At 34.5% G+C, this 16,558-nt stretch overlaps 1 protein-coding gene across 9 annotated transcripts in view; it reads left to right on the top strand.

Annotated features, from left to right (window-relative positions):
• Positions 1 to 16,558, top strand: part of STK33 (serine/threonine kinase 33) — a 148,466-nt gene that overhangs the window by 95,331 nt on the left and 36,577 nt on the right. For all 9 annotated transcript variants that reach the window (XM_069469536.1, XM_069469535.1, XM_069469534.1 and 6 more), the window contains 6 exons: positions 2,908 to 3,046; positions 5,259 to 5,347; positions 7,184 to 7,268; positions 11,537 to 11,612; positions 15,730 to 15,842; positions 16,272 to 16,357. In XM_069469536.1, the coding sequence (XP_069325637.1) occupies positions 2,908 to 3,046; positions 5,259 to 5,347; positions 7,184 to 7,268; positions 11,537 to 11,612; positions 15,730 to 15,842; positions 16,272 to 16,357 (588 nt within the window). The remainder of the gene's footprint in view (positions 1 to 2,907; positions 3,047 to 5,258; positions 5,348 to 7,183; positions 7,269 to 11,536; positions 11,613 to 15,729; positions 15,843 to 16,271; positions 16,358 to 16,558) is intronic.

Here is a 16,558-nt window from a genome sequence, read left to right as displayed (position 1 = left end):
TTCTAGGCTATAGTTGAGTCACTTTGAAAGTTTGATACTTTTGAAGCTTGCTTTCAGCTTTGTCAGGTGGCATCCGAGCAACCTAGTCTAGGACTAATTTTTCCCTACTTCTGAGGTACGACCCTTGTGAGTACTCTCTCTAGTGTCTGGCGAATCACAAAGTTTTCCCCCTGGCTAATGGGAACACAGACTGTTCCTGGCTGTGTATAAGAGCCAGTGATTGTTCCATCTTCTCCTTTTGCATGGTTCTTTACCCAGCTTTGGGTATTTTCCCATACACATGTGCTGATTAGTACTCTGCTAAAGACTTGAGGAGCTTTCTCTCTGTACACCCTTCTCCTCTTTGATACTCTGTCCTGTGAACTTTAGTTCTCTTGGCCTTCCTGGACTCCCACATCTACCTCCTCAATTTATGGAGTTGCTGGGCTCTGCTTGGATTCTCCCTCCCTGTTCTGTTGTCTGGAAATCTTTCTAGATAGTGAGCTAGGATAATCATGTGTTTCTTCTCTCTCAGGTATCACTGCCCTATGCTGCCTGATGTTTAGTGTCTAAAAATTGTTTTGTTTTTTTTTTTAAATATATTTTGTCCAGTTCTTAAGTCGTTTCAGGTGGGACAGTAAGTCTGGACTCTGCTGCTGCATCGTGGGCACTAGTGGGTCTCTAAATCTAGAATAGTTCAAAAGCAAAAGAAACTGTCATCCATTTTTTCGTTTGTTTTTAATGTATGGCTTAGCCCTTGATTCATGTAGATCAGATCTGTCCCCTCTGCCCCATAAATACTCATGAAAATATAGACCTTCTATTGAAGCCATCTTAAGGATTAAGGCAAATTGCTGGCTGATTGGTTTTGCCATGGTATTGATCATCCAGGCTGACTATGCTGTGGTTTCTTATGAGTCTAAATGTTCTCCAGGTCTACACAATTATTTCTAAGAATTATAAAAAGACTTGTTTTGTAACTTTTATTGATATAATTTTGACCAACTTACATGTTTAAAATGGACATCAACTAATGCAACTTTTCCTTTCAAATAGTTCACTTACCATATCATGCACCGGTGGTCTATACAGTGCTGTCAATGGAAAAAATATGGTCCAGTTCAAAAGCTTATTTATGTATAAGACTTTGCAGTTCCTTTTGAAATTCTAAAGCAGCCTGAAGTTCAGTGAATCAGAATTGTGGCTTTAGAAAGAATGGGTGTTAACCTTCCCTGCCTGTTTTCATGCTTACTGATTGAACACACAAGTTGCATTAGCAGTGCTTATAGGGACAGAATCAGATCCCAAAATTTAAAAACAACAAAAGCGCCTAGCAGAGTAGGTTAGAATGAAGATGTGGAGGGTACTCTGTGTTTGAATAGCAAGATGTGTGAAAAAGACTTGTGTTTTAGTTGACTGTGAGTCTTTTTGACTCAATAGATGATTTGACTGTTGGAATATCTAAAGTGATCTTATTAAACAGAAACAGCATATATGGAGGAGGCATTTCGTCCGTGACTTCTTACCACTCACACCCAATTAGTCACTGAGTCTTACTGTTTCTTCCTTGTAGGTATTTTTTACATCTTTTTCCTTACCCTCTTCTTGTCTCTATTCTATGCCTCACATCCACCCTCTGTAAACAGAGATCAACATATTACAGCCTGCGAGCCAAATCTGGCCTGCTACCTGTTTTTGTGTGGCCCATAAGCTACGTTTTTTACATTTTCAAGTGGTTGCAAAAAATGTAAATGAGTAATATTTCATGATATGTGAAAATTATGTGCAACTCAAATTTCAGAGTCTATAAATAAAGTTTTGTTGTGTTGTTTATGGCTGCTTTCATGCTATAGCAGTAGAGTAGTTGTGAAAGAAACTGTAGGGCCTGCAAAGCCAGTAATATTTTCCGCTGGGTCTGGCCTTTATAGAGAAACTTTGCTGAGCCCTGTTTTGCATTATTGCTAGAGTGTTCATTTAGAAATGCACAATGGGTAATATCAGACACCTCCCGCTCCAGACACCAGCTTAAAAATTTTCAGTGGCTTCTTATTGCAGACGGGAAAAATCCATACGCCTTAGCATGATATCCAAGACTCTTTAAAACATGGCATCGACCTGTTCTTTCTAGCCTAACCTCTCACCACTCTACTCTTCTCTACCTTACCAAGTTCCCCATGCTGTTAACGCTGAGATACCTGTTATTCTTTTAACAGCTAGTGCTATTTCAATGTTTGGAGTCTTTGCAAATACCATGTGCTCTCCCACATTTCTACCCATATATTCCTATTCAGACATCCAGACATGGCTTTATTGTTGCTCCTCAGCAAACATTCTTTAGGTAGAGACTGCCCCTCCTCTGTAAAACCCATGGCATTTTGGGCCATTAGTGCTTACCACATGATATTGTATAACTATCTGTGAGCTTCTTAAGGGTAAATATGTCTTGGCCGGGCATAGTGGCTCATGCCTGTAATCCTAGCACTTTGGGAATCCAAGATAGGGGGTTCATTTGAGGCCAGGAGTTTGAGACCAGCCTGAGCAATATGCGGAGACCTTATCTCTACAAAAATCTAGAAAAATTAGCTGAGCATGGTGGCACACGTTTTAGTCCCAGCTACTCCAGAGGCTGTGGTAGGAGGATCACTTGAGCATAGGAGTTGTAGGTTGCAGTGAGCTATGATGATGCCACTGCACTCTAGCCTGGGCAACAGAAGTGAGACCCGGTCTCAAAGAAAAAGAAAAAAAAGACTATGTCTTATTCTTCTTTGTTTCTCCAGTATCCACTACAGTATCTTCTACATAATAGATAACAAATATTGTTAAATGAATAAGTTGAGATTATGATTATATATGCAATATATAACATTTTAAAGATTCCCAGGTATATAATTTGCACTTTCTCTCTCTCTTTTAAATATGTAATGTCAGAAAATGTACCTTGTGTTGGAGCTTTGTGAGGATGGAGAACTCAAAGAAATTCTGAATAGGAAAGGACATTTCTCAGAGAATGAGACAAGGTGGATCATTCAAAGTCTTGCATCAGCTATAGCATATCTTCATAGTAATGGTAAGAAGAGATCATTCAACTCATTGACTCCATGAATGCAGATATCACTTTTGTTTAAGTGTAATTGTATTCTGGATTCATAGTCACGTAAATAACACCTGCTAACAGAAGATTTAATTTTTAATTTAAAAAATTTTCCTTGTAAACTTTTTTGTAAACATGTTTTAATTAGAAACAATGCAGGTATACAATACATTGTACATGGACAAGGCTGAAATTATGAACATTTTTATTTAATAGTTTAAAAAGCAGCTAATATTATCACATCAAAAGTAGACAAATCAATGATAAAGATGAAATTTCTGAAACACTTATATATTAATAACATAAAAATCTATATGTTCTAGGGTTTTTTGGTCTTTTTGGACTTTATTTTTAGAGCCGTTTCAGGCTCACAGCAAAATTGAGCCAGACATACAGAGGTTTTCCATATACTGCCTGCTGCTGCACATCAAATCTCTCCCACTATCAAAACCCACCACTAGAGTGGTGTTATTTGTTATAATTGATCAAGCTGCATTGACACGTCACTATAGTTTACATTAAGATTCTCTCTTGGTGTTGTACACTCTATGGGTTTTGACAAATATATAATGACATTTATCCACCATTATACTATTATACAGAGTAGTTTCACAATACTTTAAAAATCACATTTAAAATATTCTGATTATTCTAATTGCTTTATTGGTATTATTGCTGCTGCTTTTCCTCAGGCTCCTCTCTTTTTTTCCTTCAAGGTTGGTTTGGCTTACATGTGACTTTAGAACCTTCTCATTTTACAGATGAGAAAAAACTTTGTTCCAGAGAGGTGCAGTGGTATGGTTTGGTGTGGCAGAGCTGGTACTGGAACCCAGTGGTTCATTCAGCAGATATTTCCTGAGCATCTACTGCATTGTGATTGGTCCTAGAGTAATAAAAATTAAAAGACAAGGCTCCTGCCCCTTAAGGAATTCAGGATGGTAGGAGATTGAGTATGGAAAAAAATGTAATTGAACATGATAATATCTCTAATGGAAAGCCATATAAAGTACAAGGGGTATAGGAGTATAAGTGCCTCATTTGGTTGGAAAGTCAGGAAAGAATTCACACGGGAAGCAATATTTGATCAGAAGAATACAAAGTCAGAAAAAAATGGGCAGGCTTTCTAGGCAGAGGGAAAAAAATTGCAAGGGCTTAATATTAGGCTAATGTCAATAATTCCAAACAAAATCTTAACAACATTTTTCATGAAACTTGATATGATTATTCTAAAGTGGGTGAGAAGAGCTAAGACAACAATGAAAAAAAAAAAAAGAGAGAACAATGGAGGCAGCAGGGAGACTTGCCTTGCCAAAAATCAAAACATAAAGATATATTATTTAAAACTGTGTGGTATTTATGTAAGAAGAGCAATAAAAACAATAAAAATTCTGAAAAGAAAGCCTGGGAATTGTGTAAGGGAACTATAAATGATTAGGTGTAATTTCCAATCCAAGGCTCATTCAACTATATTTTTCTAGCAATTGTATCTATAACTTTTTAAGTGTAGCGAAATGATTGCTATGGATATGAACTGAATTAGTTATTTGTAAAGGAAATGTTTGGTACATGATTATATTTGCATGTGCATAAAAATCCTACCTGAGCTCTGACATGTTCAACTGGAGATTTTGTGTCTCAGGGGCTTTTGTTTGGTTGGTTTTATCTTAGCATTTAAAGAGTAGGAAAATTGTGTTGATGTAGAAAAATACACTGAAATAATATAGTTTGTATGTACATAGCCAAGTATCAGTGTGTTAAAATGTTTATGTTGACAGTAACATATGCGTAGAAGTAAAGAAGGAATCCTCTATTTGAAGACCTAAGCATGTGGGAAACCTTGCCGGTTTGTGACTAAGATTATCTTTCTCTTCCTGGAAATACCAGAGCTTGGATAGGATCTTCCTTCACACTCACCAGGCCACTCATCTTGAAGAGCAGCCAGTTGGAGTAGCAGGGGAATGGGTAGAGATGAAGGAGTCAGAGGAAATGGCTCCTTATGGTTAGAAATGTGGAGAAAGAGGTTTATAAATGTGATAGAACAAGGCAGAATTATGCTTTTATCCCTCCTCAAATTTTCCAACAGTGGATATTAATTTGTCAAATATATTCATTTTTTTTCTATTTGTGTGCCCTCTAATTATTTTTCCATCATTCATTTCATTTGGTTTGTTGTTTATTTTCTTGGTAGATATTGTACATAGAGATCTAAAACTGGAAAACATAATGGTTAAAAGCAGCTTTATTGATGATAACAATGAATTAAACTTAAACATAAAGGTAAGATATTAGAAATGGTGGTACTTATTTTCCTATAAACAGTTTGATAGCAAAGTGGCAAAGTACATCTTCTTGTTAGATACATTTTGGTAGCTTTTGAGCAGCCAGAAAATAAGTGGCTTGTGCTAAAAAGTAAAAATTTCACAAAGAGGTTGTAACTGACAAGAATAATTTTACAAGTTAAGTGGTGCTATTGAATGTGTTTTTTAAAGTACATATTCATTTGGATAGTTCTAAATCATTAGTTAATAGCAAGCAAACAGATGCTCTGAATTCTAATTAATTTCAAAATTATGCCTGGTAATTTGATGTAAATGTGTTACAGATTTAAAAAAAAACACACTTTGGCTGTGCTTTTGATACAAAGTTAATTCTAAAGTCTGTGTTTCTCATTGAAAGTTTTCCTAGGTATTAATATTTATATTCTAGGCACAATTAATGTACCAAGTGTTTATTCTTGAAGATTTTGTTCAAATTAAGTGTTTTTTAATGTCAAATGATAGGATACATTATTTATTATTTAACACTTTAATAGTGGCTGCTTTCAAAATACATGAATGAATTAATTTAGGAATAAAATGTTGTCTGTGAATAACTTGCTCTGTTGCAGAAGTTAAATCCCTGTATAAGTATAAATAGGTTTAAAATCATTGTTCATTTACCCAAGTAAATGTTCTTGAATAGTCCCACTGTAAACTCCATGAGGGCAGGAATTATGTATATCTTAGTCACCTGGTACCTGTGCTCAATTAATATTTGGTGAATGAAGACATAGATGCTCTCCAAAGAATTAAATTGGATTGTGAAATCTTTTGTGTATTTCGTATGTCTGTATAGATTTTCTGTAGAGAAAGATACGTATCATATACTCCAAGTGGGATATTTATGTAAACTCCTGGAGAAATTGATTCTTGATTCATCTGTTTAGGAAAATAGTGATATCACATGTTAATAGAAACATTTTCTTACTCCATAAGGCATTGAAAACTTTGTAGTCGATATTCGTGGACCAACAGCCTGTATTTGGTTGTATGATCAATAAATGTGCCTGTTTTTCTGCTTTTAGTCCAAGGTTGTTCCAACTTGGGAGATAATTCCAAGAGTACACACTGAATATTTAATAACCAAATGTTTAATGACCAAGATTTAGAACTGAGCAGAAAGACTATAGTTGCAGCAGCAGGTCTCCAGTGTATTTGTAGTTAATACTGTGTTGTTGCAGATTTTCCCTGTTAATTTGCTTCTCATAGTTTTTAATAGTATAGTAATTGTTTTAATTAGTGTACTCTAGAAACACAAAGGAAATAATAGTAAAGAAAAGATAGCATTTACCAATTACAAATAGTTTTTTAAAAGGGGAATTTCAGTGAGTGCTGACAAGGATAATGATTTGCATTTATAAAAGTGCTTTAACCTGGAACATAACTTGATTATCAGGAAAATAGATAATAAATATACTAAGGCCAGAATGTATTTTACAATGAGATAACTATTTTTTAAAAAACTTCTTTATCTGAAAAAAGTTAAATGCCTGCTTTCAAGATACAACTTCCTATGTTAAACTGGTGAATTTAATTAGAAGGCATGAACAATCAAATCATGGGTGTTCTCTCAAGCTTTCAGAAAGCAAGCTTCTCTTTACCAAGTTTCTTCTGCATGTAGGCATGTGGGTGGGAAGGGAAAAGCAAGGTTCTTGTTAGTAATGCACGTAAAGTCCTCCCACCCTCAAGAACCCCTGAATTCAATGCAAGTGCAATGTAGTAAAAGTCCTGTCTTCAGAATGGGTGAGCTCTGGGGGCAGGAAAACAGGTGACTATGCTGAATTTCTTCTCCTAGGTGACCGATTTTGGCTTAGCAGTGAAGAAGCAAGGTAGGAGTGAAGGCATGCTGCAGACCACTTGTGGGACTCCTATCTACATGGGTAAATTCATAGACTTAAAATGATTTTTTATGTGTAAAAAAGTAGAGCAACTAATATGAATTACAACTTGAATAATTTGATTTTGCCATCATGACTTAATGGCCCTTGGTTGAGCTAATTTTTTTCTTAGGTCAAATAATTTTAATTGTTTTAGCATTTTACTCATAGTCCCTACCTTTAAAGATTTTTATAATTTTTGTTACTTCTCTAGGCTCTTCTTAAAGTTGATTATACCTTAGGTAATCATACCCCAAACTCAATTATTGTTTTTGTTTACTAATGCTAAAATCATGTGTGTGTTTTGGTTTTTGTATTTTTTATCCAATTTCATTGTCATCAGGTTTTCCTAAAGAGTACTGATTAAAATATTTTGTAAAGCAACATTTGCTATTTTTCTAAAAGTGATTTTTAACAGCTGTATCAAAGTTTAATTTAAATACCATAAAAGATGTACAATACCAATGATTTTTCATACATTCACAGGGTTGTGTAACCATCATCACAATCCAGTTTTAACACTAGATTGTGGAAAGTTCCCTCATGTCCATTTGTACTCAATCTCATTCCCATCCCAGCCCCAGGTAGCTACTAATCTCTCTAGGTTTGCCTTTTTTTCTCTCTAAATTTGTCCTTTGTTGGGCCGATTCTCTCTAGATTTGCCTTTTCTGGACATTTCACATAAATGGAATCATACAACATGTAGTCTGTTTTGTCTGGCTCACTTTCACTTAGTGTAATGTTTTTGAGATACATTCCTGTTGAAGCATGTATCTGTCATCTACTCTATGTATTGCTCATGCACAGCCAACTCTGCATTTATTATCTGTTTTTTTTTCACAGTTTCTACATCTGTATAATAGGAATAATGTCACCCATTTATAAAATATTTTTTGGAAAAAAAAGCCAGACATGGTGGCTCATACCTGTAATCCCAGCACTTTGAGAGGCTGAGGCAAGAGGATCACTTGAGGCCAGGAGTTCAAGACCAGCCTGGGCAACATAGCAAGACCCCATCTCTAAAAGAAAATTTTATTTTTTGAGGACCTGCTTTGTGTCAGACATTTTTCTAGGTGTATTGCAAATAGAACAGTGAACAAAACATAAGAATGTTTTGTCTCCATGGAGCTTAAAATTCTTTTGGTGCAAGCACTAAACAAGATTAAAAAATCTAGTATTTTAGAGAGAAGTGCTAAGGACAAAAAATAAAACAGGGAGGGGGATAGGAAGTATTGAGGATTAAAATGATATCTTTCTTATCAGGTTGACATGAGAATTAAATGAGAGAATATATGTAAAGTGCTTAGCACAGTGTCTGACACTGAGTGCTCAATTTTGACTCTTGTAATAATGCTGATTTTTTTTTTTTCTTGATCAAGTTTGTTAGTGGTTAGGACAGTTTCTTGGGCTTTTTAGGAACTAGCTTATATCTACTGTTATTTGGGTTGCTTTTTCATTAACTTCTGCTTTTATCTTTCTGAATTCCTTCTTTCTGCTTTATTTTGGTTTATTGTGTAACTTCCTAATTTGAATGCTTATTTATTTTCTGTCTTCTTATTTTCTAATAAGTGCATTTAAGGCTGTATATTTTCCTCTGAATACTTCTTTCACTATTTGTTTTGCCATATAGTATTCTAATCATGATTTATCTTGTAATATACTATAATTTTAGTTTCCTTCTCTAATCCAAGAATTATTTAGAAGTGCTTTTAGAATTTTTCCAGGTATTTGGGATGTATTTGTTGCTCATGTGAATGCACCTAGCTTTTTAGTTTTTCTGTCTGGTTTTCTTCATTGTAGTAGACAATTGTATCTTAAAGGTTTTCAACTTTTAGGAATTTTCTTTGTGATTGAACACAAGATCAGTTTTGTAAATGTTGTACTGGATATTTTAAAAGTATGTATACATGATTTGTTGAGCCTAAAAATTTGTGTGTGTGCTTATTGAATCAAATGTGATACCTTTGTGATTCAGATTTTCCATATTGTTAGTTTATTTTTGCTTGCTACTTCTGTTGCTCTCTGAGAGAGAGAGAGAGTGTTATTAAAGTCATTCACCAAGATGGGGCTTTGACACACTTTTTTTTAGTAGATTCAAAAACCCCTACTTTAAAGAAATACAATTTACATACAATAAAATTCACAAATTTTAAGTATAAAGTTCGAGTTTTGACAAATGCAAATACTTGTGTAACCACCACAATCAAGATATAGAGTATTTCTACTACCCTGGAAAATTCCTTTGTGTCCCTTTTAGTCAACCCCCGCTGAGATCCCAGTAACCACTGGTGATTTCTATTACCACAGTTCAGTTTTGCTTATCTAGAAGTTTACATAAATTGAATCATACAGTACCCACTCTTTTGTGTCAGCCTTCTTCTGTTTCACATAATGATTTTGAGACTAATCCGTGTTTATTCATCTTTATTGCTGAGGAGTATATCTAGTTCATTGCCTTTTTACCTACTTGATGCATAAAGTTTTGAAACTGTTTTATCTTATTTGGATTCTGTTCATATCCCCCTGGTGGCAAAAGACATCTGGTCTGTAGTTACATGGGGAAAATATATTCAAGCACCCTGAGTTTTATACCTGCTTATTAGTTGTCTACACTGATAGCAAGTGAGAGAACAAGAGAAAAGACAGATGGTTTGTGGAGCTTTGCTGACTTCCTAAATAGCTCCTTGGCAGTTATTCTGGCCTCTGCCTTCCTGTGAGAGCTGGGATGACAGTGCAAGTAGAAATGCCCCTGGTAATTAAGACGACTCTGAAAGAGTGAAGACCAGAAATTCCTGGCCTCTGCTGTGTGATGCACCCATATGGAGATCCTTCATTGACTCTAATCACAGAATTTGCCCTTGTCATGGACACATAGCCGTAGAACAACTTGAACTTTAATGATTAAATATTCGAAGATTTTAAGTAGAGTTAAAGAATATAAGTATTTAATAGTTGCTTAAAGGAAAATATTAGTTAATTTTCAATCATTTGGAGACTAATTACTCAGTTTGTTAGTTATCTGTAATTTAGCCTTTTTTCATTCTTTCTTCTGTTTATCTTTTGATCCCTATTGGTTGCTTTTTCATTCCTTTTATCAATAGAGGAAAAAAGAAGAAATGAAATTCCATTTGCTTTTAGTCATTATGATAAACGGGCAGGGTGTATGTGTATGTGTGTGTGTGCGTGTGTGTGTAGGTGGAGGAAACTAAAACTGTTTTCTGAAATAAAAACACATCTCTTACATGGGAGGAGCTGTGTAGCTGTGAAACTTTAGGCAGGTCACTTAATATGTATCTGAACCTTAGTTTCTTCATTGGCTAAGGGGGTCAAATGCCTACATATTCATCTCACAGAATTCTTAGGATAATTTATACAAATAACCTACAAAAAGCACTTGTAAATTTTAAAGTCCTATTGAAATATATACATATATTTTATCTTTATGTTTATAACTGTTTTCTTTGAAGAAAGATATTTGATCCCTAGCTTGTAGAGGTACAATAGACATATTCCTGCAATATCATTTGTGACTTTTTGAAAAACGAGCCATTACAAAAAATATATGATTGTTAAAAAATGTGCTACATTATAGTAAAAAAAAATGTGCTTCTCTGAGAAAGTTTTTTAAAGGAGCCCTATTGTGAACACCTTTGGGAAGCAAGGAGCACAGAACTGGGGAGTCTGGACTGCCTGGATCTTAGTCCATATCCTGCAACTGATTGGCTTTTGGATCCAGTCTTATTAGGAGCTCTCTTTTTGTCTTGGTTTTCTCATTTAATAATGTGGAAAATAATTCCTATTCTGTCATAGGGGTGCTGTGATATTATTATTTTCTTTTACTAAAGTGATTTATAACCATTTATCTTAGTTTTTCTGTGAATCTAGATTTCCACATATTGGGCTTGCTTTATATTACATGCACTTAAGGTATATATTCAATTTTATTGTAGGAAAGGACTGAGATATTGTTGTCTTCTACTATAACTACACAATCTTTGCAAAATCATTTCTTAATAATTTCAAAAGAATAAAGAGTAGTACATTCAGTTTTCCAGTTTATGCTATTGTTCCATTAGGCGATGTCACATGTTCCACAGTGACATCAGTTGTTAAAGCCTGTACATTATTCATTTAACATCTGCTATTGGTTCTTTTTTCCCTGTGGGGGAATAAATTACAACATATCAGCACACTTTTCATACTTTGTGTTTAAGCATTTAAAAGTCATTTATTGTATTATTAATATTATTTTATTTCTGCTTGTTTGGCAGCCCCTGAAGTTATCAATGCCCATGACTATAGCCAGCAGTGTGACATTTGGAGCATAGGTGTCATAATGTACATTTTGTAAGTAGCCTGCTAAATGTACAGTTTAAAATGAATGGATAGTTTCTAACAGTAGAATGATAAATATTTTAAATTAAAACTAAATAATATATATTTTTAAAAAGTGATTTAAAAACCAATTGGGAAGTCATTCTAAAATCTCTCTTATTAGTTGTCAGGTACATCCCTTAGGTTTTTCTTTAATACTATAAATTTATAACTTTCAGTTTTACTGTTCATTGATCTATAAATGCAACAATACACTATGCGATCTGAGCAAAATGAAAAACTGTCTTTAATACCTTTCTGATCCCTTGCCACAAACCAGACTTATGGCCCACCATGTACAGCGAGATACTGCAACCTGGTACTAGATCTGCCCATACAGACAGGGTGTAAGTGGGGAGTGGGCAGGAACTAGGTGGAAGTTCATTCAGGATCTAGGGACTATTCTGCAGTTCCCTATTCTTGTAATGCTACAAAAAACCTCAGTTATTCTTATTCTTCCTTCTCTCTCACTCTCAAGATTCAGTGAAATCCCATGTCTTGTTCATTTTTACTTTGAAGTATCCTCACCTATTCTTTGATTTCTCTTCACCTGTATCATTTTTCCTTATGATCCCTTTTCAAGAATATTACAGGGTCTTACTGACTGTTCTCCCTGCCTCTGGTCACCCTCCCAGTTTGCCCTTTACACTGCTGTCAGGGTTTTCCTTCTAAATCACAAATCTGATCATACTACTTTCCTGATTAAAAACCTCTGATAATTATTTTTTGCTACAGAAGAATATCTGAGCATCCTGGCATGGCATGGCATAGCAAGTCTTTCATGACCTGACTCCAGCATGCCTTTCCAGTCTCAGTCTGGGTGTGTGTTCCTGTGCACCTACCCCACGCTGTGGCGATTCTAGGCCACTCTCCGTTATTCAGACACACCCTGTGTCGCGTGTCTCTGGGGTGTGTGTGTCTTCTGTTTCTTTCCTATAATCCTCTCTACTTCTACCCTATCCTCCCAGCAGAGTTACTACATTTATCATGTGTATACTTCCCACACTCCACAGAGGATTTTAAGGCCACATACAAAAATGCATGCGAAACAGTAATGTTGAAAGAAAAAATAATAAAATAGGAAGGTTTGTGCATATGTAAATTTGATGGAATTAGTTCACTTTTATGTGTTCTCACAGTGCTTTTTAAAACTAGATTATAATATTGTAATATTATCATAGATATGTTGGATCTGTTTTTCTGATTCAAAATTCCATGAAGGACAGAGATTTTAGATTATTCATCTTTATATTCCTGGTATCTGGTACAGTAGTAGGCACATATTCAGTGCTCAATATATTTGTTAAATTGAATTAAAGTGAATTGTCTGAGGGGTGTTCTGAAAAGTTAGCAACCATTGTTCTGCCTCTTGGTGAATATGAACATTTTCATGTTGATGCAACATTAGTTTTATGGCCATATTGAAGATTTCACTATGTACTACCTCTTCCAGATCATTTCTAAATATTGACATCACAGTAGTTACATTTTCACAGTTCTGTGAAATGGAATACATAGACAGTAGAAATTGGATGATGTGATTGTAACTGTAGCTTAGCTGGTCAACATACATCATTGCTTAGATTAAACAAAGTACAAATGTATTCATAAAGTTTTTGATCATTGTTTTCTGCTGATTAGAATCATAGTGCAAAAACTCTGAGCCTTAGTCTTTAAATAAAATATAACTATTTTAAATTAGTCTTTTGTACTCTCAAGACTTTCTAGACAACACAAGTCAAACATGATATGTATAACCTAACATTACATGATTCGTGTGGTGTTTGCTGCCTTCTTAGTTTGATTTTGGTGTTAAGGGAGGTGAATGTATTACATATCTTAAAAAATATTTCTTAAATATATAATTTTAATTTTTCTTCCACAGAACATGGCTGCATATCATCATAGTGGTGTCTTCTTTTCGTTATAGTAGACTCTTACTTAGCTAATCAATGCCTATTCATTAATCTGTCTGAACCCAGTGGCGTTACAGATCATTTCCTCCACCAAGAGCACAAACATACCTTCTCCAGGGGTGTTATATTCTTGTTTATCCATTACCTCTGATTCATTTCTACTTAATTGGACAATGATAGCATACTTTCTAAAGGTGAAATCAACATAAATAAATATTCTTTATGGTTACTGTCCTCTGCTATTTTGATTCCTATGAATGCAACAGAAAATAAAAGGAAGACTTTAAGAGGCATTTTTCATGTCTTGGATTCCCTTTTCTGGATGTGTAGAAAATTGCTGTCATAAAATTTCATATGCTGCTGATTGACCAACCATTAGATACATTTTTGTGTAAGTAAAATTGCAAAGGACAGAAAAAAGTGGAATTTTTAAAATGTAGCCCTTAAGCTATAGTTGCATGCTAGTCAGGCAATGTAGGGACAGCTAAGAAATTGGTGGATGTGCACATCACTGGTTGATAACAGGCTCAATGAACTGGGCTTTTTCTGGCCTTTACTTGTTATAATAGATAGTAATTGCCCATAAGGCCATGTTTCTGGCCTTTTCATTTTCTATTGCTTTTCTTAAAATTTCCTTTTAAAACTAAACAATAGCAAGGCGAGTAAGATGAGGGAGAGAAGGATCAGAATGAGCTAGAGAAACAAGAAGTATTAAAATAAGAATTTGCAGAACAATTTGATAAATGCTAATCTCTTAACAAGAACCCATTGGTAAATGAAAAACTCTGTTGTACAGCCTAGTTTGATAAACTGTTAGGATGAAAGCACTTTTCCCTGGGAAAGTGATCATCATCCTTATTATCATGAACAATGTTTATCAAATTTTGACTTATTCAGAAAATGTTCCTGAGTCAGATTTTTAGAGAACTTAAAGAAAAATGTAACTAAAGAAAAGCAGTAAAATATACAACTATTAAAAAACTTAGAGATTTATTATATTATGTACAGAATAGACTTGCAATTTAAGAAGTGTAATGGAATTATGCCATTTTATTCTTTCAATAATAAAGTAGAAAATATAATACTAAGGATTGAAGAATAGACATACAGAGTTGCCTTTGTAATGAGTCTAGCTTTAACTTCTGTATGGTCGTCGTTGGTCAAATCTGGCTGTTGCCTACAGGGTTACCCTCAGATGTTAGGGTTGACAGTATTGATGATGGATGACAGCTGTTGAGAATGTACTATGAAGAACTGAACTCAACTTTTAAGCATTTTCTTGTAGTTTTGGCCTAGGTCACCTGCAGAAGTAGTGGTTTTTATAGGCTTGCCATGTTGTGTTAAAAGATTCTAAAGATGCATAATTCCTGTATTATGGAATGTACAAACAAGCTCATGTTTACTTTATACACACTGCTCATGGGTTTACTGATGTTGGTTGTTATGTATACTCAGGTTTCACCTTTTCAGACTGAAGGATCAAATTATCATCTGATTTTCCACATCCAGACCTTCTTCATTTTGTATGCAACTTTTGAGAGTTGTAGCCATTTTAATGGCTTTTTGACTTTGACTCAGAGCCTATAAAAATTCCCAGGGTTATTCATGGTTTATTTTTATTGTTATATTTGTATAGTATTTTGCCATAGATATACATTTGTATGGTATTTTATTATGGATAAAATTCTTACATGGTCATTAGACTCTGATAACTATCATTAGACTGATAACTCATTGCATTTTTCCTTAAGTCCACTTTGCATTATATACCTTAAAGCATTACCTTACCCTTGCTCACACCAAAGTATATCTCCTCTATTAGCTACCACTATTATTGTACACTTAAACTCACTTTCCTGTATTTTAACCCCAGTTAAGCTTAGCGTTTCCCCACCTGGAAGAGCTTTGGGTAATTTGCAAATCTGGAGGTTTCAATGTACACATGTATACTTCCTCTACCAGGTAATTTCTCTCAATATTGAGACAAGAGCCTAGCACTGATCTTAGAAAACCCTATTGTTTCCATTTCCACATTCAAGGAGGTATTCATCTCTTGCTGTCCTTCCTTAAATATGAAGCACCACTACTTCCAAGTCCTGTGGAAACTTAATTTTTAATAGCCTTATTTTGTTATTTTTTTAAAAAATTAAACAAAGTGGTTGCCTTTGTTGTAGATTATGTGGAGAACCACCCTTTTTGGCAAGCTCAGAAGATAAGCTTTTTGAGTTAATAAGAAAAGGAGAACTACGTTTTGAAAATCCAGTCTGGGATTCCATAAGTGATAGTGGTAAGCATAGACTTGTTATTATTTACCAAAGCTAATGTAAGAATGTTGGCTGATAATTCCAATGTTTGTTTAATCATTAAATTTACATGTGGAAGTAAATACTATTTGGGGAAACAGTGATATCTTCACTGTGATTGTTCATAGTCAAAGCTTCCACAAAAACAGAAAATATATAGTAAAAATTAAGGAGCAAATTTACTGATCATCTAACTAATTTTTACCATGACCATTAAACTAGGTAAACCAGGCAATAAAACTTCATGGTAGGCTTTAAATTTTATTTATTAGGCATTTATACCGGCGGTATTTACAGTATACTTGGCATCTTTCCTTCATGTTATACAGACCTAATCCTAAGTAAATTAGAAAATATATGATATTAATTGTAGTGAAGATAAATAAGATTTTCAGAATTTTCCCTTATTGCAGCTAAAAGTGTTTTGAAACAACTTTTGAAAGTAGATCCTGCCCACAGAATCACAGCTAAGGAACTACTAGACAACCAGTGGTTAACAGTAAGTTACAGTATTACTTTTTTCCCCTTTCTTTCTGACGTGCTACCATTGTTCATGTCTTTTCATTTTGCCTTGTAGTTCTGTACACAGTCTTCTTAAAACAGTCAATTAGTTTCATATTCTGACAAGTTAAAAAAATTGAGTCTTGACACATTTCTGAAATGGGCATTTTCAAACTGTTACCACAGTTGTTTATATATA

Source organism: Eulemur rufifrons, chromosome 6 (genome assembly GCF_041146395.1).
Source record: "Eulemur rufifrons isolate Redbay chromosome 6, OSU_ERuf_1, whole genome shotgun sequence".
NCBI lineage: Eukaryota > Metazoa > Chordata > Mammalia > Primates > Lemuridae > Eulemur > Eulemur rufifrons.
This window is presented reverse-complemented; position numbering and strand designations above follow the sequence as displayed.